At 44.0% G+C, this 27,830-nt stretch overlaps 1 protein-coding gene across 2 annotated transcripts in view; it reads right to left on the bottom strand.

Moving 5' to 3' along the window:
- The window catches only part of LOC130090382 (serine/threonine-protein kinase 32C-like), a 101,907-nt gene that overhangs the window by 4,120 nt on the left and 69,957 nt on the right, over positions 1-27,830 (bottom strand). The window contains exons 4-11 of one of the 2 annotated variants that reach the window (XM_056257736.1): positions 18,627-18,800; positions 17,338-17,375; positions 15,106-15,177; positions 12,376-12,479; positions 8,285-8,401; positions 6,594-6,719; positions 6,009-6,137; positions 4,413-4,480 (exon numbers count right to left, since the gene is read on the bottom strand). In XM_056257736.1, the coding sequence (XP_056113711.1) occupies positions 4,413-4,480; positions 6,009-6,137; positions 6,594-6,719; positions 8,285-8,401; positions 12,376-12,479; positions 15,106-15,177; positions 17,338-17,375; positions 18,627-18,800 (828 nt within the window). Of the gene's footprint in view, positions 1-4,412; positions 4,481-6,008; positions 6,138-6,593; positions 6,720-8,284; positions 8,402-12,375; positions 12,480-15,087; positions 15,178-17,337; positions 17,376-18,626; positions 18,801-27,830 lie in introns of both variants that reach the window. The other variant, XM_056257735.1, reaches the window with a different exon arrangement.

Below are 27,830 nucleotides of genomic sequence, written 5' to 3'. Positions count from 1 at the left end.
AGAGGAGAAGTGGAGAAGAGGAGAAGTGGAGAAGAGGAGAAGAGGAGAAGTGGAGAAGTGGAGAAGAGGAGAAGTGGAGAAGAGGAGAAGTGGAGAAGAGGAGAAGTGGAGAAGAGGAGAAGTGGAGAAGAGGAGAAGTGGAGAAGAGGAGAAGAGGAGAAGTGGAGAAGTGGAGAAGTGGAGAAGAGGAGAAGTGGAGAAGAGGAGAAGAGGAGAAGAAGAGAAGTGGAGAAGAGGAGAAGTGGAGAAGTGGAGAAGAGGAGAAGAGGAGAAGTGGAGAAGAGGAGAAGAGGAGAAGTGGAGAAGAGGAGAAGTGGAGAAGTGGAGAAGAGGAGAAGTGGAGAAGAGGAGAAGTGGAGAAGAGGAGAAGAGGAGAAGTGGAGAAGAGGAGAAGAGGAGAAGTGGAGAAGAGGAGAAGAGGAGAAGTGGAGAAGAGGAGAAGTGGAGAAGTGGAGAAGAGGAGAAGAGGAGAAGTGGAGAAGAGGAGAAGAGGAGAAGTGGAGAAGTGGAGAAGTGGAGAAGAGGAGAAGTGGAGAAGAGGAGAAGAGGAGAAGTGGAGAAGAGGAGAAGTGGAGAAGAGGAGAAGTGGAGAAGAGGAGAAGAGGAGAAGTGGAGAAGAGGAGAAGTGGAGAAGAGGAGAAGAGGAGAAGTGGAGAAGAGGAGAAGTGGAGAAGAGGAGAAGAGGAGAAGTGGAGAAGAGAGAAGTGGAGAAGTGGAGAAGAGGAGAAGTGGAGAAGAGGAGAAGTGGAGAAGTGGAGAAGAGGAGAAGAGGAGAAGTGGAGAAGTGGAGAAGAGGAGAAGTGGAGAAGTGGAGAAGAGGAGAAGTGGAGAAGAGGAGAAGAAGAGAAGTGGAGAAGAGGAGAAGTGGAGAAGAGGAGAAGTGGAGAAGAGGAGAAGTGGAGAAGTGGAGAAGAGGAGAAGTGGAGAAGAGGAGAAGTGGAGAAGAGGAGAAGTGGAGAAGTGGAGAAGAGGAGAAGTGGAGAAGAGGAGAAGTGGAGAAGAGGAGAAGAAGAGAAGTGGAGAAGAGGAGAAGTGGAGAAGAGGAGAAGTGGAGAAGAGGAGAAGTGGAGAAGAGGAGAAGTGGAGAAGAGGAGAAGTGGAGAAGTGGAGAAGAGGAGAAGAGGAGAAGTGGAGAAGTGGAGAAGTGGAGAAGAGGAGAAGTGGAGAAGAGGAGAAGAAGAGAAGTGGAGAAGAGGAGAAGTGGAGAAGAGGAGAAGAGGAGAAGTGGAGAAGAGGAGAAGTGGAGAAGAGGAGAAGTGGAGAAGAGGAGAAGAGGAGAAGTGGAGAAGAGGAGAAGAGGAGAAGTGGAGAAGTGGAGAAGAGGAGAAGTGGAGAAGTGGAGAAGAGGAGAAGTGGAGAAGAGGAGAAGTGGAGAAGAGGAGAAGTGGAGAAGAGGAGAAGTGGAGAAGAGGAGAAGAGGAGAAGTGGAGAAGAGGAGAAGTGGAGAAGTGGAGAAGAGGAGAAGTGGAGAAGAGGAGAAGTGGAGAAGAGGAGAAGTGGAGAAGAGGAGAAGTGGAGAAGTGGAGAAGAGGAGAAGTGGAGAAGAGGAGAAGAGGAGAAGTGGAGAAGAGGAGAAGTGGAGAAGAGGAGAAGTGGAGAAGAGGAGAAGTGGAGAAGAGGAGAAGTGGAGAAGAGGAGAAGAGGAGAAGTGGAGAAGTGGAGAAGAGGAGAAGTGGAGAAGTGGTGAAGAGGAGAAGTGGAGAAGAGGAGAAGTGGAGAAGTGGAGAAGAGGAGAAGTGGAGAAGTTGAGAAGTGGAGAAGTGGAGAAGAGGAGAAGTGGAGAAGTGGAGAAGAGGAGAAGTGGAGAAGAGGAGAAGTGGAGAAGTGGAGAAGAGGAGAAGTGGAGAAGTTGAGAAGAGGAGAAGTGGAGAAGAGGAGAAGTGGAGAGGAGGAGTGGAGAAGTGGAGAAGTGGAGAAGAGGAGAAGTGGAGAAGTGGAGAAGTGGAGAAGAGGAGAAGTGGAGAAGTGGAGATGAGGAGAAGTGGAGAAGAGGAGAAGAGGAGAAGTGGAGAAGTGGAGAAGAGGAGAAGTGGAGAAGAGAAGAAGTGGAGAAGTGGAGAAGTGGAGAAGAGGAGAAGTGGAGAAGAGGAGAAGTTGAGAAGAGGAGAAGTGGAGAAGAGGAGAAGTGGAGAAGAGGAGAAGTGGAGAAGAGGAGAAGTGGAGAAGAGGAGAAGTGGAGAAGAGGAGAAGTGGAGAAGAGGGGAAGTGGAGAAGAGGAGAAGTGGAGAAGAGGAGAAGAGGAGAAGTGGAGAAGAGGAGAAGTGGAGAAGAGGAGAAGTGGAGAAGAGGAGAAGTGGAGAAGAGGAGAAGTGGAGAAGTGGAGAAGAGGAGAAGTGGAGAAGAGGAGAAGTGGAGAAGAGGAGAAGTGGAGAAGTGGAGAAGAGGAGAATTGGAGAAGAGGAGAAGAGGAGAAGTGGAGAAGAGGAGAAGTGGAGAAGTGGAGAAGTTGAGAAGTGGAGAAGAGGAGAAGTGGAGAAGAGGAGAAGAGAGAAGTGGAGAAGTGGAGAAGAGGAGAAGTGGAGAAGTGGAGAAGAGGAGAAGTGGAGAAGTGGAGAAGTGGAGAAGAGGAGAAGTGGAGAGGAGGAGTGGAGAAGTGGAGAAGTGGAGAAGAGGAGAAGTGGAGAAGAGGAGAAGTGGAGAAGAGGAGAAGTGGAGAAGTGGAGAAGAGGAGAAGTGGAGAAGAGGAGAAGTGGAGAAGAGGAGAAGTGGAGAAGAGGAGAAGTGGAGAAGTGGAGAAGAGGAGAAGTGGAGAAGAGGAGAAGAGGAGAAGTGGAGAAGTGGAGAAGAGGAGAAGTGGAGAAGAGAAGAAGTGGAGAAGTGGAGAAGAGGAGAAGTGGAGAAGAGGAGAAGTTGAGAAGAGGAGAAGTGGAGAAGAGGAGAAGTGGAGAAGAGGAGTGGAGAAGAGGAGAAGTGGAGAAGAGGAGAAGTGGAGAAGAGGAGAAGTGGAGAAGTGGAGAAGAGGAGAAGTGGAGAAGAGGAGAAGAGGAGAAGTGGAGAAGAGGAGAAGTGGAGAAGAGGAGAAGTGGAGAAGAGGAGAAGTGGAGAAGTGGAGAAGAGGAGAAGTGGAGAAGTGGAGAAGTGGAGAAGAGGAGAAGTGGAGAAGTGGAGAAGAGGAGAAGTGGAGAAGAGGAGAAGTGGAGAAGTGGAGAAGAGGAGAAGAGGAGAAGTGGAGAAGAGGAGAAGTGGAGAAGTGGAGAAGAGGAGAAGAGGAGAAGTGGAGAAGTGGAGAAGTGGAGAAGAGGAGAAGTGGAGAAGTGGAGAAGAGGAGAAGAGGAGAAGTGGAGAAGTGGAGAAGAGGAGAAGTGGAGAAGAGGAGAAGTGGAGAAGTGGAGAAGAGGAGAAGTGGAGAAGAGGAGAAGAGGAGAAGTGGAGAAGAGGAGAAGTGGAGAAGAGGAGAAGTGGAGAAGTGGAGAAGTGGAGAAGAGGAGAAGTGGAGAAGAGGAGAAGTGGAGAAGAGGAGAAGTGGAGAAGAGGAGAAGTGGAGAAGTGGAGAAGAGGAGAAGTGGAGAAGTGGAGAAGAGGAGAAGTGGAGAAGAGGAGAAGTGGAGAAGTGGAGAAGAGGAGAAGAGGAGAAGTGGAGAAGAGGAGAAGTGGAGAAGAGGAGAAGTGGAGAAGAGGAGAAGAGGAGAAGTGGAGAAGAGGAGAAGAGGAGAAGTGGAGAAGAGGAGAAGTGGAGAAGTGGAGAAGAGGAGAAGTGGAGAAGTGGAGAAGAGGAGAAGTGGAGAAGAGGAGAAGTGGAGAAGAGGAGAAGTGGAGAAGAGGAGAAGTGGAGAAGTGGAGAAGAGGAGAAGTGGAGAAGAGGAGAAGTGGAGAAGAGGAGAAGTGGAGAAGAGGAGAAGTGGAGAAGAGGAGAAGTGGAGAAGAGGAGAAGTGGAGAAGAGGAGAAGTGGAGAAGAGGAGAAGTGGAGAAGAGGAGAAGTGGAGAAGAGGAGAAGAGGAGAAGAGGAGAAGTGGAGAAGTGGAGAAGAGGAGAAGAGGAGAAGTGGAGAAGAGGAGAAGTGGAGAAGAGGAGAAGTGGAGAAGAGGAGAAGTGGAGAAGAGGAGAAGTGGAGAAGTGGAGAAGTGGAGAAGAGGAGAAGTGGAGAAGAGGAGAAGTGGAGAAGAGGAGAAGTGGAGAAGAGGAGAAGAGGAGAAGTGGAGAAGAGGAGAAGTGGAGAAGAGGAGAAGAGGAGAAGTGGAGAAGTGGAGAAGAGGAGAAGTGGAGAAGTGGAGAAGTGGAGAAGAGGAGAAGTGGAGAAGTGGAGAAGAGGAGAAGTGGAGAAGAGGAGAAGAGGAGAAGTGGAGAAGAGGAGAAGTGGAGAAGTGGAGAAGAGGAGAAGTGGAGAAGTGGAGAAGAGGAGAAGGGGTGTGAACTAACCCTAATCTTCAAGAAAACATGACACAGCTCAGAACTCTAGTGTTTATATTCTCACTTTTCACGGTTGAAGATCATGAACTCCTGCTGGACGACTTCAAGGCACTCCTGAAGATACTCGTTCTCCTGCAGGAAACACACAATCATCAGCCGTCACACGCGAGTCACATTAATACAGCCATCGTCACAGTTATCGAGTCTATTATCTGTTATTTATACATCGTTCATGGAGCGTTATTTTCCTGAAATGTTTCAGTTGGACATTCGTCTAACGTTTATAAATGTAACTATTGTTTCAGAGAACATTCAAAAGTAACGTTTCAATAACGTTTGAAGAATGGAACGATCGCATGACCAAGAAAAAACATTAAAAAACTGCATGTTTAACTGAATGGGAACGTGAGGAAAATGTTCTCAGAATGTATTTTTGTCAGCTGTAGTTGTGTCGAGCTCTGAACACAGAATCCTGCTGGAAACACCAAAAATAGCCTGGTGTGTTTCAGGAGAAGCTGCAGCTCTGAGAGCTTCATAATTTAATCATCCAGGTAATAATGCCTTCGCTTCCGGCGTCTCCAGACCATAGAAGCTCATCTTCAGTTAGAGGAGAGAGATGACCTCATAATCATGTGATCTGACCACAGACACGCCTAATAATCATGTGATCTGACCACAGACACGCCTCATAATCATGTGATCTGACCACAGACACGCTTGACTCATAATCATGTGATCTGACCACAGACACGCTTGACTCATAATCATGTGATCTGACCACAGACACGCTTGACTCATAAGGTGTGTTGGACATCGGCTGCGGCTGGATGTAACCGATCGGTGAGAGTAGCCGTGTGCAGGCGGGGAGGAGCTGCAAACGGAGACGTGAAGTCGGACACTTTCTGGTTCCCGTAGTGACCGCTCACTTGGTGTTTGCATACTTTACCACAGCCGAAGTGAAATAAATGCAATATTTGCCAAATACACAGATATTTCAGACACATTTTCATTCAATACTTTACTGCCTCATACAGCATCTGTTTGAACAAGAATAAAGTTCAAAATAAGCCTATATCAATGAAGTGGAGTCAACGTTTTTTAATCAGTTTAATTTTGATAAATGACACAATATAACATCGCGACTACATGGAAAGACTGTTTACTGTTATAAAAGCTTTAGTGGAACTAAAGGTGTGAGAATAAACACGAAACGCACGTGATCGTTGTCATGCGGTGAACCAGCTGTGTCGTCATCAGAGCTCGTGCAGCCGCTCTTCAGAAGCTGCGCTGGCTGAGTCCTCCGGCTACTCTCGAATCGCTCTCGCGGTACTGTGATGGCATACGTCACAGTCATGTGGCGTCGGCGCTGCATCAAGTCGGACAACATTTCTAACCGGCATGCACTGTTTCAAGTCAGCCGCCGATCGGTCTACGCAGAGCTGCATAAGTCCAACACACCTATGATTCATGTAATCTGATCACAGACACACTTGACTCATAATCATGGGATCTGATCACAAACACGCCTCATAATCATGTGATCTGGTGAGAGGATTGTGTGTGTTAAGATTCTTCACTCGTCAGGCTCAATATAATAAACAACCAGTGCTGTTATAGTTTAAATGTCACACTATAACAGTGAAATGTCATTTTCACTCACAGACTGAGAATCTTTGCTGTTGTCTCTCGATCTGTTTTTTGCCAGTCGCTTCTTCTTCTTGTGAAGCGGCCGAGACTCCAGGATCATCTCCTCCAGTTCAAAGGTCGGATCACAATGCAGACGCCCTTTCTGTGTGAGAGAAGAGAACACACACACTATTGAGAATACAGCAGTGTTTCTTCATCATATGAGAGTGTGTGTGTGTGTGTGTGTGTGTGTGTGAGAGAGAGAGACAGAGAGAGAGAGAGTGTGTGTGTGTGTGTACAGGGTCTAAAACTAACCAAATCAACATCTGTCAGTGCAGAACATTTACAGGCCATAAATATGGTTTTACTGGCTATGAAACGGTATTTCACATCACAGCCTTAAAATAGATTTTTTCCCTTTGGAATGATTATTTAAAGACTCTCTGTCACTGTATTTTTTATTAAAGCAGGACGTTTAATAAGTAAGGACGTTGCTTTTCTTACTTTCTTGGAAAAACAAGAAAGTAAGTTCACTTTGACTTAAAGTAAGCATGTGTGCAGGTTTGGACTCTTTTTAGACCCTGATCGTGTGTGTGTGTGTGTGTGAACTCAATCTCACATTGGGAACGAACCCAGGCTCCATCTTCTTCTCATACACATCGTCCCAGCTGACGTCGGAGAGATAGGGAGCCGTCTGCATCTGAGCCAGACTACAGAACCGGTGCTCGGGGTTCACTGTCAGTAACTGCAGAATCACAGAACACAAGCAGTTACACACACACACACACACACACACTTGTGCTCCTCGCGGTTAAAAATGAGCGCATTGGAAATGGACATTTTATTTAGTGGAAGCGTTTGGAACTGCAGCCGAACACACACTCACTGAACGCTCATTTACTGAAAGATCAAGCTCACATTTGGAACACCACTTGTTTAGATTTATGGCTGTGATTTTCTTGCAGTTTTAGAGTAAAATGTAAAAAACATATAAAAAATGAAAATAGTATTTGTGTGCATTTTTCATAACAATACACCTAAAATTCTTTAACTTTTTTTAAGTTCACTTTTTAAAACTTTTCTCACTTCAGCAATAATCTGCCATGTGTCATCTTTGAAAAGAGATCAAACTTCAGTCTGTCGCTCTAAAGCGTTCAGGATTTACCACAGTTTAAGCTGGACATTTAATTTTCAGGTCTATGCTCAAAAACTGAATAAATGTTATAAATACAGCGTAAATATAATTTAGTATAAAATAAATCCCCAAAAATTACAAAATATTAAATATCAATATCAAACTAAAAAATAGTACACATTTCATTGACAAAAAAATGAAAGAGCACCAGAGGGTTATTCATACGCAGAATAAAGGGGCGGGGCCTGGTTGAGTTAGTCAGTAGTGTGTTAAACTGGCGGTTATGGAAAGGGGCGGGGCCTGGTTGAGTTAGTTAGTAGTGTGTTAAACTGGCGGTTATGGAAAGGGGCGGGACATTTCCCAAACACACTCGAAGCGCTCGACCAATCACAACACACTGCTCCAGCCGACCAATCAGAGCACAGTGTGCTTTTCAGGAGGAGGGGCTTCATAGAGACAGGACGTAAACAGAGCGTTACTGACAGACTGGAAAGAGAGGAGCCGCTGAATCAGAATTTGTCTCATATTTGATGAAGTTTGCATCTGTTTATTACCGTGAAGCTGCTTTGAATCAGTGTTGTATAAAGCGCTATAGAAATAAAGCTGACTTGACCTAAAAGAGGAAGTTCTGAGCATCACACTTCCTGTACCCACAATGCTCTTCTCCTCTGATTCTTCTGTATGTAACTGGTCTAATAAATGACTGTAATGTCTCTCCTCGCTCCTCTGTTCTTCACTCCTATCTATTTTCCTCTCATAATATTTCTCTGTCTCTCCACTCATTTTCTTCACTTATCTCTCATTATCATCAGCTCCTCTTTCTCTCGCTCATCTCAATCCTTCCCTTTATTCTCTCCTGCATCATTAGAGTGTTTTATGTTCTCTTCATTCATTCCGACTCCATCTGTGTTCTGTCTATTTTCATTCCTCTCCATCTTTTTTCCATTTAATCCTTATTAATGCAATTTGTTGAGGAAGAGGCTCGGTAAGAACTCACCTAACAACGACCCATGACACCATAGCAACCACCTAGAACACCCTAGCAACTGCAGAGCTGCTTAAAACATAGAAATGCCTTCCAACAACCCAAAACACCCTAGCAACCGCCCAACTAGAATGACATGAGAATAAGAATATGTGAGTGTTTGTTGATCATATATAAGATGAGCTCTCACCTTCCTCAGCAGTGACACGAGGTCTTTGTGCCAGGAGGAGCTGTACTGAACACTGACGGTGCTGAACAACTGCAGCAGAGACTCCACCGAATTACTGCCGTGGATCTCATACGGCCTCTGAGAGACAGACAGGCAGACAGAAACAGTCAGACAGACAGTCAGTGAGACAGACACAGTCAGACAGAGAGACAGTCAGACACACACACAGTCAGACAGACAGTCAGACAGAGAGACAGTCAGACAATCAGACAGAGAGACAGACAGACAGAGAGACAGTCAGACACACACACACACACACACACACACACACAGTCAGACAGACAGACAGAGACAGTCAAACACACACACACACATACACACAGTCAGACAGAGAGACAGTCAGACAGACACACACACACACACACAGTCAGACAGACAGTCAGACACACACACAGTCAGACAGACAGTCAGACAGACAGAGAGACAATCAGAAAGAGAGACAGACAGACACAGTCAGACAGAGAGACAGTCAGACAGAGACAAACAGACAGACAGACAGACAGACAATCAGACAGAGAGACAGTCAGACAATCAGACAGACAGAGAGACAGTCAGACAATCAGACAGAGAGACAGTCAGACAATCAGACAGACAGACAGACAGACACACACACACATACACACAGTCAGACAGAGAGACAGTCAGACAGACACACACACACACACACACACAGTCAGACAGACAGTCAGACAGACACAGTCAGACACACACACAGTCAGACAGACAGTCAGACACACACACACAGTCAGACAGACAGTCAGTCAGACAGACAGAGAGACAATCAGAAAGAGAGACAGACAGACACAGTCAGACAGAGAGACAGTCAGACAATCAGACAGAGACAGACAGACAGACAATCAGACAGAGAGACAGTCAGACAGAGAGACAGTCAGACAATCAGACAGACAGACAGACAGAGAGACAGTCAGACAATCAGACAGACAGACAGTCAGACAATCAGACAGAGAGACAGACAGACAGTCAGAAACACAGTCAGACACGCAGTCAGTCAGTCACACAGTCAGACAGACAGAGAGACAATCAGACAAACAGACAGTCAGTCAGACAATCAGACAAACAGACAGACACACACAGTCAGACAGACATACAGAAAGTCATTTAGACAGACAGACACAGTCAGACAGAAAGTCAGACAAACAGACAGTCAGACAGACAGACACAGTCAGACAAACAGACAATCAGACAAACAGACAGTCAGTCATCTGACACACACAGTCAGACAGACAATCAGACAGAGAGACAGTCAGACACACACACACACACACACACACACACACACATACACAGTCAGACAGAGACAGTCAGACAGACACACATACAGTCAGACAGACAGTCAGACAGACAGTCAGACACACACACAGTCAGACAGACAGTCAGACAGACAGAGAGACAATCAGAAAGAGAGACAGACAGACACAGTCAGACAGAGAGACAGTCAGACAGAGACAGACAGACAAACAGACAGACACACAGACAGACAATCAGACAGAGAGACAATCAGACAGACAGACAGAGAGACAGTCAGACAATCAGACAGAGAGACAGTCAGACACACACACACACACACACACACACAGTCAGACAGACAGTCAGACAGACACAGTCAGACACACACAGTCAGACAGACAGTCAGACACACACACACACACACACACAGTCAGACAGACAGACAGACAGACAGTCAGTCAGACAGACAGAGAGACAATCAGAAAGAGAGACAGACAGACACAGTCAGACAGAGAGACAGTCAGACAATCAGACAGAGACAGACAGACAGACAGACAATCAGACAGAGAGACAGTCAGAAAATCAGACAGACAGAAAGAGAGACAGTCAGACAATCAGACAGACAGTCAGACAATCAGACAGAGAGACAGACAGACAGTCAGAAACACAGTCAAACACGCAGTCAGTCAGTCAGACAGTCAGACAGACAGAGAGACAAACAGACAGTCAGTCAGACAATCAGACAAACAGACAGACACACACAGTCAGACAGACATACAGACAGACAGAAAGTCAGACAGAAAGTCATTTAGACAGACAGACACAGTCAGACAGAAAGTCAGACAAACAGACAGTCAGACAGACAGACACAGTCAGACAAACAGACAATCAGACAAACAGACAGTCAGTCAGACAGACACAGTCAAACAGACAGACACAGTCAAACAGACAGACAGACAAACACAGTCAAACAGACAGACAGACAGACAGTCAAACAAACAGACAGACACAGTCAAACAGACAGACAGACAGACAGTCAAACAAACAGACAGACACAGTCAAACAGACAGACAGACAATCAGACAGACAGTCAGACAGACACAGTCAAACAAATAGACAGTCAGTCAGACAAACAGAGAGACAGACAGTCAGACAAACAGACAGAGACACAGTCAAATAGATAGTCAGACAGAGAGACAGTCAGACAAACAGACAGACAAACAAACAAACAAACAAACAAACAAACAGTCAGTCAGACAGTTAAACAGAGACACAGATCGATAGACAGACGGACAGATACAGACAGACAGTCAGTCAGACAGACAGACAAACAGACAGACAGACAGACAGACAGTTAAACAGAGACACAGATAGACAGACAGATACAGACAGACAGACAGAGAGACAATCAGAAAGAGAGACAGACAGACACAGTCAGACAGAGAGACAGTCAGACAATCAGACAGAGACAGACAGACAGAGAGACAGTCAGACAGAGAGACAGTCAGACAATCAGACAGAGAGACAGTCAGACAATCAGACAGACAGACAGACAGACAGAGAGACACTCAGACAATCAGACAGAGAGACAAACAGACAGTCAGAAACACAGTCAGACACGCAGTCAGTCAGTCAGACAGACAGAGAGACAATCAAACAAACAGACAGACACACACAGTCAGACAGACATACAGACAGACAGAAAGTCAGACAGAAAGTCATTTAGACAAACAGACAGTCAGACAGACAGACACAGTCAGACAAACAGACAATCAGACAAACAGACAGTCAGTCAGACAAACTGAGACAGACAGACAGACAAACAGACAGAGACACAGTCAAATAGACAGTCAGACAGAGAGACAGTCAGACAAACAGACAGACAGACAAACAAACAAACAAACAAACAAACAGTCAGTCAGACAGTTAAACAGAGACACAGATCGATAGACAGACAGACAGATACAGACAGACAAATACAGACAGACAGTGAAAGAACAAAAGCTTCCATAAATATGTTCATGCAAACACAGTTAGTCATTCTGCTGATAATCAGTTTAGATCTGCATGAATCTGCACAGTCCAAGCAAAACTGTGCTGGTAAAGATGGTTGACCAGGGAAGTTAAGCTAGTTAAGAATCATTCCTTGCAGGAAACTTCAGACCAGAACACAAGATGTACTGGTGACTATCATCAGGACAGGTAGATCACCTAAACCACTGCGATCTTTCTTTTGGGAACCGCAGCCCTGGTGACTATAACATCCCAGCTTACAAAAACATGTTCTAAGAACATTTTGCTAACATTCCCATTAAATATATATTTCTGAATATTCTCTGAATGCTCAAAATGAGCAGTTTATTAAACATTTAAAAAAAAAAATCTGGTTATGAGAACGTTTAGGGAAAATTCCATTCTTCAATCATTATGGGAACGTTACTTGAAACAATTAGAAACATTTAAAAAAAAAAACGTTAGATGAACGTCCAACTAAAATGTTTCAGAAAAAATCTTACACGATTAATGTATGAATAATGTTTTTGTACTAACGTTTTGAGAACATTATTAAAGACCAGATAACTTTGAATGAATGTTCTATTATTGTTACTGGAAGAATGTTTGTTCATAACTTCGAGAGAACCTTCAGAGAACGTTCCCAGACAGCAACATAGTGCCGGCCCAAATCTGGTACATGTGGATTCCACAAAGCCCAGATGTGGGCCGGATCTGGGCCGACACTATGGTGCTGTCTGGGTTCCCTGTTAGGAACGGTGTCATCTGCACAGAGTAGAGTTCTATCTTACCCAACCTCGCAGAACCTCAAAGATCGTGACGCCCAGCGACCACCAGTCCACCTCAAGAGCGTAACCGGTTCCTCCGCTCACAAACGACTGGAAGATCTCTGGAGCTGTTAGAAGACAATAACATGCTTTCAGACGGGATGATCTCATCTGGTCCGACTCTGACTAACAGCAGAAAGTCCAGTTAAGTACGGAATAATGTCCGTCCAGCCGGTTGTTATCTCAGAATAAACCCGACAGGGTGATCAGGATCAGGTCTAACACACACACACCTGAAGGGGTTTATTCTGAGATAACACACACACACACACACACACACATACACATACCTGAAGGGGTTTATTCTGAGATAACACACACACACACACACACACATACCTGAAGGGGTTTATTCTGAGATAACACACACACGCACACACACACACACACACACACACACACACACCTGAAGAGGTTTATTCTGAGATAACACACACACACACACAGACCTGAAGGGGTTTATTCTGAGATAACACACACACACACACACACACACACCTGAAGAGGTTTATTCTGAGATAACACACACACACACACACACCTGAAGGGGTTTATTCTGAGGCCATGTTTACACGGAAACGATCTGAAGAGAAAACGCAAAAGTGGCGTTTCGTTTTCACTTTTTATTCTGCGTTTAGACGAGCATTATGGGGAGGAAATCTGCGTGCATATGGAGACGCAAAAGTGTTAGAAATGCGATGTAGTCTGCACTCCAGGCGGCTAGGTGGCGATGTGAAGCACTGCCACACAACAACAACAAGTCCGTGCGCCTGCGTACAACCTTCCTTCTACTTCTCTCCCTAGTAGCGCGAAATTGAAAAGACTCTTGGACGTTTTTCAGAGCTGCTAGGGCAACTTGAAGGTCCGACGTATGGAAATAATCCGACATGTTGGTTGTTATTTTCCTGTACTGGCGCATGCCTGTGACTTAAATGCGTACGCGACGAGAGCCACCGTGAGCAGATGTGCGTTTTTACCCGTTTAGACGGAAACGCGACGGTGGAGCGTTTTTAAGATTTCCACTTTGGAGGGTGGTTTCACTTTTTTGCGTTTTTAAGCCCCAAAAACGCCGTCGCCGTGTAAACGAAAGGCACATCCGATAAAATATTATTACGTTTTCACCCGGAATCGTTTTCGTGTAAACAGGGCCTGAGATAACAAACACACACACACACACACCTGAAGGGGTTTATTCTGAGATCACACACACACACACACCTGAAGGGGTTTATTCTGAGATAACACACACACACACACACACACAAACCTGAAGAGGTTTATTCTGAGATAACACACACACACACACACACACACCTGAAGGGGTTTATTCTGAGATAACACACACACACACACACACACACACACCTGAAGGGGTTTATTCTGAGATAACACACACACACCTGAAGGGGTTTATTCTGAGATAACACACACACACACACACCTGAAGGTTTTTTTTATGAGATAACACACACACACACACCTGAAGGGGTTTATTCTGAGATAACAACTGGCTGGACGTACATTATCCTGATTATTACACGGCTACTTGCCAATAATTAGACACAAAATATTGAGTTGAAATATTTTATTATCTCTTTAAAAGCGGCGAGTTCAAACTATATGGACATTTAAGAGATACGGTATACAGTCATAACACTTATTACACAGCATTTCGCCACATAAATAATTATGGAGATCAGAGATATTGATTTCAGATTAAACTGTTTTAAAATCGTACCTGTTTGTCTCTCATAATTCGACAGTGTACAAAACAATAGTCACAAAATGGCCGCTGCTGCGTCTGTATTAAACAAGAGCGAGCGAGTCCACGATACTGGATGACATAATTAAAGAACTGTACACAAAATATTGATTTGAGTGAGTTTTAATATTTCATTAGCTCACAAAAGCAAAACTTCCACGAAGAAAGAGCGTTCCTAGCGAGTGTGTAGCGCTGCTGACTTCAGTGACCGGATGAGCCTGTGTTTCTGCTGTTATCTGGGAATAACTCACCACTGGATGCTGGCACTATTGACCAATCAGAATCAAGTATTCCACAGAGCCGTGTAATAATTTAGTTTAACACACTAGTTGTATCAGTGGTTCTCAACCTTTTTGACTCCAAGGCCGTTGTTCCTCAATATTCAAACACACTCCTAGTTTCAGTTTAAGAGCTGAATGTTCCTGCTCTTTTTAACCAATGACTTTGCATGACTTTTCCATTGTTTCTGGTTTACTGGATCAGGAATAGTTGATTTATATGCTGTTGAATGTTTGATGATCGTGTAATTTTACATGTGCGTCAGTAATGCTTCTATCGCTGGTTTCTGCTTCTTCTTCTCCTGCGTTTTGATCCAGAGATTCGGTACTCTTTCAGGAGATGTGTAATAGCGCCCCCTACCGTGTAACAAAGAAAACACGGAGGCATGGAAAATACCGTCAATGGCGGGGAAAGAGTTCAAATGTTCTTTACACTTTAAAAAAAATGTTATTTTAAGAACTGATCCCTGAAAGGTTCTGTGGGGAAGCAGAAATGTCATTCCGTGACCGATTGAACAGAATATATAAAAAAAGTGGTTGAGTTTATCATAATTTCTCTTTTTAAAGGATGGAGCGCTGAACTGATGAATGTGCCGTTTGAGTTCTGGATCTTGTGGATGAGCCGATGTTTCTTACCCATGTAAGGCTTCGTACCCGCTAGCGCCGTGGCTCGTTCTCCGTCCTTGATTATCGTAGCGATGTTAAAGTCTGTTAAATGTGCGTGACCTGAAGAATAACAGAGAGACGGCGTCTAATGAGTGCAATTATTCATTCTTTATAAGAAGGGAAAGTCATGAATAGACCGACATGATCTCACACACACACAGACACACACACACACACACACACACACACGAACACACACACACTGACACAAACACACACACACACTTACTGTCACTGACACACACAAACACACACACACACACACACACACACACACTCTCATACACACAAACACACACACACACACACACACACACACACACACACACACACACACACACACACACACACTCTCTCTCACACACGGACTCACACACACACACACTCTCTCTCATACACACACACACACACACACACACACACTCTCTCATACACACACACACACACACACACGGACTCACACACACACACTCTCTCTCATACACACACACACACACACACACACACTCTCTCATACACACACACACACACACACACACTCTCTCATACACACACACACACACACACACACACACGAACACTCACTCACTGACACAAACACACACACACACACACACACACACACTAACTGTCACTGACACACACACACACACACACACACACTTACTCTCACAGAGACACACACACACAGACTCACACATACACACACACACACTCTCACACACACACACTCTCTCTCACACACGGACTCACACACACACACACACACTTAATAACCCAGAATACTGTCTAACACTTAATGGCTGCTCTGTCAAGTCTTCATCGTCGGTTAGGAAACTGGGTGAGCTCTTTGATACCAACCTTTCTTTTGAAAGCCACGTGTCTAGTATCTGTAAAACTGCATTTTTCCATCTTAAAAATATATCTAAATTACGCCATATGCTCTCATTGGGAAATGCGGAACAATTAGTCCATGCGTTCATGACCTCAAGGCTAGATTACTGTAATGCTCTACTGGGTGGTTGCCCTGCACGCTTAATAAACAAACTCCGGCTGGTTCAAAACGCAGCCGCTCGAGTTCTTACCAGAACCAGGAAGTATGACCATATTAGCCCGGTTCTGTCTACACTGCATTGGCTCCCTATTAAACATCGTATAAATTTTAAAATATTGTTGATTACCTACAAAGCACTAAATGGTTTAGCTCCGCAGTACTTGAGCGAGCTCTTAACGCATTATAGTCCTTCACGTCTATTCTATCTTTCCCACTCTACAGATAAAGCGCTGTGAATTCCGGCTCGCGTACCCCGAAGTGATAAAATAAAACAAAATTCTGTATCAAAATTTATAGGCAAGAAAAGTAGTTTGTTTAGGCTGGGTTGTATGAATTACAAACCTGCGCACATATTTTAAAAGCACATAACTATAGAATTATGAATGAGCATGTGAACGCCGTCAGCGTTAATCACAGGTTCGCGTTTAAAGTCTGATCATTTCGACGGAGGTGAATCAATCAAAGTTAACTTTAGCTGGAAGTAACATTATTCAAGAACCGCTATAACGCCAAAACAATCTGTTACCTTAAATTATATGTTTATCTCTGTAAAGCTGCTTTGAAACAATTCATTGTTAAAAGCGCTATATAAATGAAGATGACTTGACTTGACTTACTGTCACTGACACACACACACACACACACACACGAAGACTCACTCACTGACACAAACACACACACACACTTACTGTCACTGACACACACACACACACTTACTCTCACAGAGACACACACACACAGACTCACACATACACATACACACACACACGGACTATCTCACACACACAGACTCACACACACACACACACACACTCTCTCTCACACACGGACTCACACAAACACTCTCTCTCACACACGGACTCACAGACACACACACACACACACACACACGAACACTCACTCACTGACACAAACACACACACACACTTACTGTCACTGACACACACACACACACTTACTCTCACAGAGACACACACACACAGACTCACACATACACACACACACGGACTATCTCACACACACAGACTCACACACACACACACACACACTCTCTCTCACACACGGACTCACACAAACACTCTCTCTCACACACGGACTCACAGACACACTCACTCACTCACACACACACACACACACACACACACACACACACACACACACCTCACCTTGCTCGTCCAGGAGGATGTTGTCAGGTTTGATGTCCCTGTGTGGAGAGAGAATGACATCATCGCATCAGTTTCTATGACATCAGCAGGTCAGTCAAACACCTTCACTTGATTCACACGTCACGTTGTCTGAGACTGACAGCATCTGAGGGTAGTGTGAGCCGTGTGTGTGTGTGTGTGTGTGTGTGTGAGTGTGAGACTCACACATGAGATGTTCTGAAAGCTTTGTCGGCCTTCCTTTGTGTGAATGTTCAGTTCTCGGGGGGCCGTCACAGTTTCAAGACACTCACTAATTACAACGAGCGCACATTCACACATACACACACACACACATGTGACACACATACACACACACACACACACACGCATATACACAAACACACACACACACACACACACACACACATACACACACACGCATGCAAACACACCCACACACACACACTATTTAAGAATAAAGCCCTGTCCAGCTTAAGCCGCACTCTGATTCCCTCACAGCTAATTAACAGCCAGCCGAGTCCCTGCTGTCATGATGATGCCAGAGAGCATGATGGGATTAATTCATGCAGATCTGACACACACACACACACACACACAGATCGTGCTGAAAAATGACGCAATTACAACATCGACTGCATCCTTAAAGGGATCTCCAACATCATGCAGAGAGAATTTCATCCAGATACTTCCTCTCTGAATCAAACATCAGTCTGTGGGAACTCAACGTGACACACACACACACACACACACACACACACACACACACACACACACACACACACACACACACACACACACAGGCTGTTGCTATGATCTTCTGAGTAGTTGCTAGGGTGTTTCTAGGGTGTTGTGAGTCTATAGACACATGACTTGAGGAATCACAGCTATCAGTCATGTGCCAGACTTTCTTTAAACCCGGATTCGTCAGATGTTTCCAGATGTTTCTTCAGTCGTGTGCCTCTGCTCCGCTCACTCTCCTTTTTTTAGGGATCCTCCACCGGGACTAAATATACCTCTGTTGCAGCGTGACATGCCACACTGTTGCTAGGAGACACTTCTCCCCAACTTAGTGCAAATAAATAACACTACAGACAGAAAACACTCCTTCTGAAAAGATGCAGAGTGAAGCTTAAACCACCGCTGGAGAAACAATGTGACTAAATACAGCCTGACTAAAACGCACACACACACACACACTCAAACGCGCGCACACACACACACACACTCTGACTCACACACACACACACTCTCTCTGACTCACACACACACACACACACTCTCTGACTCACCTGTGTATGATGTGTTGGCTCTGCAGGTAGTCGAGCGCGAGTGTCATCTCACACAGGTAGAGCTTCACCGCGTCCTCGGTGAACGGCACGTTCTGCTGTAGATGATAACGCAGGTCTCCTCCCAACAGCAGGTCCACCACCATGAACATGTCCTCCTCATCTTGGAACGAGTACCTTAGCGCAGGGTCAGGGGTCAGGGGTCAGAGGTCAGACAACGGGAAGTGACATCACACAGCTCACTAAACATGCAAACCGCTCTCCTGATCATCTGGAGTCACCAATGTGTGTGTGTGTGTGTGAGTGAGTGAGTGTGAGTATGTGTGTGTGTGTGTATGTGTGTGTGTGTGAGTGAGTGTGAGTATGTGTGTGTGTGAGTGAGTGAGAGTATGTGTATGTGTGTGTGTGTGTGTGTGTGTGTGTGTGTGAGTGAGTGTGTGTGTGTGTGTGTGGTCATCATCCCCATCAGAAGCTCTTTTATTGTCTTTCACAGAAATCTGATTGAGGTTTATTAATTTAAGTCGAGAAGGAGATTATCTGATTTGGACATTTTAATTAAAATGCCGGCACAGTTTAGATCACCTGTCAATCATCCCTCGGCAGATGTTAATCTGAGAGCGTCACACACACACACACACACACACACTAATCAACTACTGCTCAACACGCAGGAAACTGATAAACTGCCGTTTCTCTTCATCTGGCTCTGAAATCTAAAGATATTACAGTTATTATATTCAACTAGTAACAATGAAAACACGCTATAAACGTCAGAAACTGACATGTATAGACAGACATACTGATAAAAAACTCACAAAAATGACAAAAACCCAAACTAAAATAATTTTTTAGGAATATATATACATACTTTGTTCAGAAATGAAATAAAATATAAAGTGTAATTGTGTGTGTGTGTGTGTGTGTGTGGCCTGGTAAACCCTACGTTATGGGGACAAAATGTCCCCACAAGGATGGCAATATCCGAAATCCTTGTTCGTGTGGGGACATTTTTTGGTCCCCATGAGGAAATCAGCTTATAAATCATACTAAGTGATGTTGTTTGAAAATGTAAAAATGCAGAATGTTTCCTGTGATGGGCAGGTTTAGGGATAGGGTTAGTGTAAGGGAATAGAATATACAGTCTGTACAGTATAAAAATCATTATGTCTATGGAAAGTCCCCATAAAACATGAAAACACAACATGTGTGTGTGACTGGTGTGTGTGTGAGTGTATGTGTGTGTGTGAGTGTGTGACTGTGTATGAGAGTGCGTGCATGTGTGTATGTGTGACTGGTGTGTGTGTGTGTAGGACTCTCCTATCACATCACTTCAGAGCTCATTTCCTCTCTGTAAGAGGCCGCAGGTCTGAGAGAATCATCACATCTATTATGATCTCAGTCGCTCACACTCTCATTCACTGCTAACAGACACACACACACACACACACACACACACACACACACACATCAGCAGACGGAGGATCATATCAGAGATCAGAGGTGAAGAGAGACAGTCTGAGACTCACAGCTGATCAGAACAGGATATACGTATATGACTAGTGAGTGCAACATTACACACATCGTTTGTTCGGTTCATCAAGTGCATCACCTGAGAGTGGCTCAGAGAGTAATCCATAACTACACAGACTGGGAGGCACATAATGTCCAGTCATCAGTCAATATCACTAAATAAACAGGCTGATCAGTGAGACAGACGGGTCTCGTTTCATCCGGTCATAACCATAGACTGTAAAAGAATATGTGCGCAGTGTGTGTGACGTCACCCGTAGTGTTTCTGAAGAGCGTTTTTGAAGCCCACAGTGGGCGGAGCCGGCCGTCGCCATCTTGTTTGCGCGTCACTCCCGGATAAACGAATGTGCAGGGAGGCGGATTAGCTGAGGTGACGTGACGCTAACACACAGCAGACAAACGGCTAGTAGTGACATCAGCGGCAATCCACCTGTCACTCAAATGGTCACGCCCTTAATTATGCAGAACTTTAAGGCTTAATATAATTTAAACGGATGAGTTATAAAAACATTCACCCCCCTCACAGTCGTCATGAAGAGCAACATTAGCGATATAGACCAAACCACTTTTTGCACCAGACTGTGATCATGTTTATTTCTGCTGTAAAGTTGGGCATTTTAACATGCGGGTCTATGGGATTGAGCCTCTTCTGCAGCCGGCCTCTAGTGGCCAGTGGAGGAACTGCAGTTTAAGGTTGCCGCTTGGTCTTAACACTGAGAACACGATCACTTTAGAGTTATTAGACACACATTTTAATGATCAGTTCTCTTCTAAAGCCTCAACAGATCTTGCGTTCGGACGCAGGGTGACAATAGTTGAGAAGTGTGTTAAAGCTGGAGTGTGTTGTTGTAGAACAGCCGTCCTGGAGCCGGAGCTCAGAGGGAGCAGGAACGAGTCCGAGAGGATGAAATAATCAGGCCATGATGACAAATGAGTCGAGGGATGCAGAGAGGAGTGTGTGAGGAGAGGACAACATTTCGGCAAAATTCGCAGTGTCCCAGATAAAACTGGAGCTCGTCTCGGCATCACGAGCAACTGGTAACACACACACACAGACAGACACACACACACACACACACACACTCACTCAAACACACACACACACACACACACACTCTCACACACTCTCAAACACTCTCACACACACACACACACACACATTTGACACCATTGACCACAACATTCTTTTGAATAGACTCGGAAATTATGTTGGCATTAGTGGAATTGCACTAGCATGGTTTAAATCACACTTATCTGACCGTTATCAGTTTGTAGCAGTAAATGAAGAGATGTCTTATCGATCACAAGTTCAGTATGGCGTACCACAAGGCTCAGTACTAGGACCGCTGCTGTTCACTCTGTACATGCTACACACACACACACACTCTCTGTACATACTACACACACACACACACTGTACATGCTACACACACACACACACACTGTACATGCTACACACACACACACACACACTGTACATGCTACACACACACACACTGTACATGCTACACACACACACACTGTACATGCTACACACACACACTGTACATGCTACACATACACACACACACTGTACATGCTACACACACACACACACTGTACATGCTACACACACACACTGTACATGCTACACATACACACACACACTGTACATGCTACACACACACACACTCTCTGTACATACTACACACACACACACACACACTGTACATACTACACACACACACACACTGTACATGCTACACACACACACTGTACATGCTACACACACACACTGTACATGCTACACACACACACACACTGTACATGCTACACACACACACACACTGTACATGCTACACACACACACACTGTACATGCTACACACACACACACACACTGTACATGCTACACATACACACACACACTGTACATGCTACACACACACACACTCTCTGTACATGCTACACACACACACACTGTACATGCTACACACACACACACACTGTACATGCTACACACACACACACTGTACATGCTACACACACACTGTACATGCTACACACACACACACTGTACATGCTACACATACACACACACACTGTACATGCTACACACACACACACTGTACATGCTACACACACACACACTGTACATGCTACACACACACACACTGTACATGCTACACACACACACACACTGTACATGCTACACACACACACACACACACACACACACTCTGTACATGCCACCCTTAGGAGATATCATTAGGAAGCATGGAATTAGTTTTCACTGTTATGCCGATGATACTCAGCTCTATATTTCTTCACGCCCGACAAAACTTACCAATTCACAAAATTAACGGAATGCATAGCGGATATAAAAAACTGGATGACTAGTAATTTCCTACTACTTAATTCTGAAAAAACAGATTCTAATTATTGGACAAAAAACTTAGAATAACCTAGAATACTGTCTAACACTTGATGGCTGCTCTGTCAAGTCTTCGTCGTCAGTTAGGGACCTGGGTGTGTGTGTGTGTGCTCTTTGATTTGAAAGTCACGTGTCTAGTATCTGTAAAACCGAATTCTTCCATCTTAAAAAAAATCTAAATTACGACATATGCTTTCAATGACAAAAAAACGTTGGTTCATGCGTTCATGAGCTCAAGGCTAGATTACTGTAATGCTCTACTGGGTGGTTGCCCTGCACGCTTAATAAACAAACTCCGGCTGGTCCAAAACGCAGCCGCTCGAGTTCTTACCAGAACCAGGAAGTATGACCATATTAGCCCGGCTCTGTCAACACAGCATTGGCTCCCTATTAAACATCGTATACATTTTAAAATATTGCTGATTACTTACAAAGCACTAAATGGTTTAGCTCCGCAGTACTTGAGCGAGCTCTTAAAGCATTATAGTCCGTCACGTCTATTGCGATCTCAAAATTCCGGCCAGTTGATAATACCTAGAATATCTAAATCGACTGCAGGCGGGAGATCCTTTTCCTATTTAGCACCAAAACTTTGGAACAGTCTTCCTACCATTGTCCGGGAAGCAGACACACTCTGTCAGTTCAAAGCTAGACTAAAAACACATCTCTTTGACCTAGCATACACATAACACATTATACATTCCTATTATTAAAATCAGTTAAATGATTATTAGGCTACATGGATTAGGTCAGCCGGAACCGCAAACACTTCCCAAAACACCTGATGTACTCGCTACATCATAAGAAGAATGGCATCTACGCTAATGTTAGTCCTACTAATTAATCCATGGTTTGATGTGGTCAGCCGGATCCGGGCCGTATCAGATCAGGGATATTTTTGATAATGCAACAAAGTTTGTTTCTAGAAAATAGCGTCACAGTCCAACTTAAGTAAGTTCAGTGATGGTTCATTTATCTTGTAATAAGTTCTTAATTTAGTTCATTTATATATACAGCCGCTCTGGAGAAAACCGTGATGTCATCGTCCAGCTCAGTTCAGTTCTCGTATAATGGTGTCAATGCAGGCAGAGCAAAAATATTGTTGCAATATTAAATGTCCCCAACACTCTCTCACACACAACACACACACACACACACATCATTCCTCGGTGGATTCCTCCTGAATGTGTCCCGCACCAACGCCTCTCCACTGGCCTTATTTCTCAAGGTGCTTCATGAGGAACGTCCTGAATGAACTTCACAAGTTTCCTGGACAGTGAAGCAGAGGAAAGTTTCAGAAAGAGACATAGACGCTCGACAGGATCAGTGTTCGGTTTCCAACTTTCTTCATAATATCTTCTATTACAGACGAAAGTAAGTCATGCAGGTTTGAACGACATTAGTGCGAGTAAATGATGACAGAATGATCTATTTTGACTGAACTGTCCCTTTCAGTAGCAGCTTTTCTCTCAATCTTACTACTATAGAGAAAATAAAATAACTTAAACTTTTCTCATCCAAAACTCAGGAGTTTCAACTTCATCTCAGACGTTTCTCTGAAATTCCCTGAGGAGAAATGAAGACGAATCAAATACAGATGCTGGTGGAAGACAAGGCATCTATCCATCCATCCTTCCATCTATCTATTAATCCATGAATAAAAATACTATATACAGTATATCGATCAGATAAGACCTAGGCCATAGGAAAGACAGAAACAGACCTTAAAACAGACTTTCCTGCATTCATTTATAGACAAACTGATCTATAAATGAACATGCATCCCAGGACACTGTGTGAATGATTTACTGTTTTGTGTAGTGTCTTTTGATACTATTATTTCTTTGATACTATGTATTTTATTATAGAACCAACGGTCAATGTAACCTCAACTATACCATGTTTGGTCTCGATAAACTCCAATCTTCGTCCCACGTTTGTCAATTTACATTACATTTTGCTAACTTTGTGACGCATTAGTATCATAAGACTCTTGAAGATTCTTTTGTTAAACACCCAATAAAATCACATGTTCAAAGGCCTGCTTGAACAAAGGGTCGTAAAGAAATTCCTTCCAAAGGGAACAACTATTGGGCCGATAACAATAACATAAAAAATGAACATATCGGCCGATACCGATATGGTGACCGATATATATTGTGCATCTCAAAAATATATATAGTTTTGTTATTGTAATATTTTATTGTATTTTTCCCTGTAATTCCTTGTTTCCGTGTATAATGCTTTGGAGATATTGTATGTAAACCGTAAACACAATCCTCAAGATTGAAATATAAATGAGCCATACAGCTGGTTTGAGGATTGATTGGAAATGTGTGTGTTCCTCTGCCCTGATCGAGATCACTGGGGTTTCTCCTCATCTGAGAGACAGAAGACTCTGTGTGATCTCGTGAGAAACGACTGAGACATCAGCGAGATGCGTGTATCAGTGAGACGAGTGTTTTACAGACGGTGTCGTGTGTGTGTGTGTGTGTGACGGAGCTGTTTTCTGCCATGACTCAGAGCTGGTAAACGGATACAGTAATTACAACTTTCTGCATACTTGACATTTTAAAGGCTTAAAAGAGTGGAGGAGGAATCCCTCTTTATTCCCGACAGCAGAAGATCCTTTGACTCACAGAGACGAGGCTGTTCAAAGCTCAGTGTGTGTGTGTGTGTGTGAGACACATGAAAGAGAAAACCCTGTCTGCTTCCACTAAATAATTATATATAGACACCGTGTTCAGATGGAGTCGTCAATGTCAAACCGTCCTTCCCTTCTTCACATGACTTACAGAAGCATTGCTGTCCTTCAAAGAACACACACACTCTCACACACACACACACACACACACACACACACACACACACACACACACACACACACACACAAGCATTGCTGTCCTTCAAAGAACACAAACTCTGACACACTTACACTTACACACACACACACACACAGAAGCATTGCTGTTCTTCAAAGAACACACACACTCAGTCACACACACAGTCACACACACACACTCATAGTCACACACACAGTCACACACACACACACACACACACAGAAGCATTGCTGTTCTTCAAAGAACACACACACTATCTCACACACACACACACACACACACACACACACACACACACACACACACACACACACACACACACACAGAAGCATTGCTGTTCTTCAAAGAACACAAACTCTGACACACTTACACACACACACACACACACACACACACACACACACACACACACACACACACACACACACACACAGTCACACACACACACACAGAAGCATTGCTGTTCTTCAAAGAACACAAACTCTGACACACTTACACACACACACACACACTCACTCACTCTCACAGAAGGATTGCTGTTCTTCAAAGAACACTAACTCTCACACACACATTTAACCAGCTATCTAAAGGAGGATAGAACATTTATTGTTCTTATATAAAGCTTATTTTTTATATATATTCTAAAGAAAATTTGTGCAAAACTGCCATAATGCAGAAACGCTGCAGGACAAACTCAACTCAAACAAACTCAAACCAGCACTAGTGATGACTGACTTAGTGAACACTACAGGTTATTACAGACTAGCTAGCTTTCTTTAAAGTCCCCCTGTGGTGAAACTCCAGCGTTTAATGTTGTTTATGTGTCTATGTGGTGTTTAATCTGCTTTAAGACACACCATGTGTAAGTTCATAAGTCGACAGCATTGCTGAGTATTTCCTCCTTAAAACTGCAGTGAACCAAAGACAGTCTCAAAAACACGGTTTGAAATCGCTGGTGTTTCTGACGTCACAAACGACCTTGTAACCAATCAGATCAACGTGTGATCGTCAACCAGTGGATCTCTGAGCTGAGGGAGTGAGTGGAGGCGGGGCTCATTTGCATATTCATAGAACCGCGCATACTAAATGAGGTGATGGTGTCGAGTTACATTCAAGATATTTTAAGGCATGAAGATTTTTTTTAAATATGTTATTTTGGTGATCAAAGATGAGTTTTAATGAAATAATAAAATTATTGACTACAGGAGAACTTTAAGATAAAGTCTAATGCAATTCTTGAAAAATTCTTAAGATGTCACTCTGACACACACACACATACTCACTCTCTGGCTTGCCTAATTGGAGACACCAACATATTCAGCAATATTAATGATCTGACTGTACTAATGTATGAGAACTGAACTGAGCTGGACGATGACATCATGTTTCTGCAGAACTGCTTTATAGAAGAAATGAACTCATTTAATAATTGATGATCTTTACAACAGAACTGACTTCAGCTGAACAACAGACCAAACGCATCATTCTCCTGTTATCATATATTGTATAAAGCGCTATAGAAATAAAGCTGACACATTTATACGTGTACACTATAATATGAGGAGATTTATGATATTTTCTGAATATTAATATGTTATTTCTGGCTGGAGATCAGTGCGTATCAGAATGAATCCACAGAGGAAAACGTTGCAAGAGTGATCGACAGACTTTAAGAAAGTTACTATAAAACCACCTCTCTCTCTCTCTCTCCCTCTCTCTCTCTCTCTCTCTCTCTCTCTCTCTCTCTCTCTCTCTCTCTCTCTCTCTCTCTCTCTCTCTCTCTCCCCCCCTCTCTCTCTCTCTCTCGCTCTCTCTCTCCCCCAGGTCGGCAGCGATCAGGAACAGAAAGACGGCAGATGCTTGCGCTTGACAACCTGCCGTTCGAGTTCCTCTCTGATGAAGTTTCTCTGATGAAGTTTCTCTGGGTTTCTCCACACGTTCTGGTTTCTGACACTCGCATCTGCCGGGATCCACACCGCTGATGTTTCCACACATAAGGATGAACAATAAATGACAGGCCTTCTTTATAAACAGCCTGACGACTCCATCATGAGCGGAGAGAGGAGGAAGAAGAGCCATTGTTTAACAGATGGAAACGTGAAGCGCGCTGTCATGATGAAGCGTGGGAGAGAGAACCAGTGCTGTAATACACACGAGACAGAGACACACTGTGTGTGTAGTTCACATGTTGAGTCTTTCCTTCTCTGTGTTTGTCGTTCTGTAAGGTTTTTCTTTAGACTGCCGATCAGGAGTCATTCAAAGAGGTTTTTCTCCTCCAGGTATGTTCCTAGTCGAAAATTCCTAATAGCTTGTTTTCATATGACGTCACGCCACTGCGTTGCCATGGCGCAAAATGCAAATGGAGGGCAGGAAGTGATTTGCTGTATTTAGAAAGCACTATAACAAACTCAAAATGCCTATG

The sequence above is a fragment of the Rhinichthys klamathensis genome, unplaced genomic scaffold, assembly GCF_029890125.1.
Source record: "Rhinichthys klamathensis goyatoka isolate OS25496 unplaced genomic scaffold, OSU_Roscu_1.1 h1tg000142l_1, whole genome shotgun sequence".
NCBI classification, from domain to species: domain Eukaryota; kingdom Metazoa; phylum Chordata; class Actinopteri; order Cypriniformes; family Leuciscidae; genus Rhinichthys; species Rhinichthys klamathensis.
The sequence above is the reverse complement of the archived record's forward strand: the minus strand, read 5'-3'. Positions and strand labels throughout refer to the sequence as shown.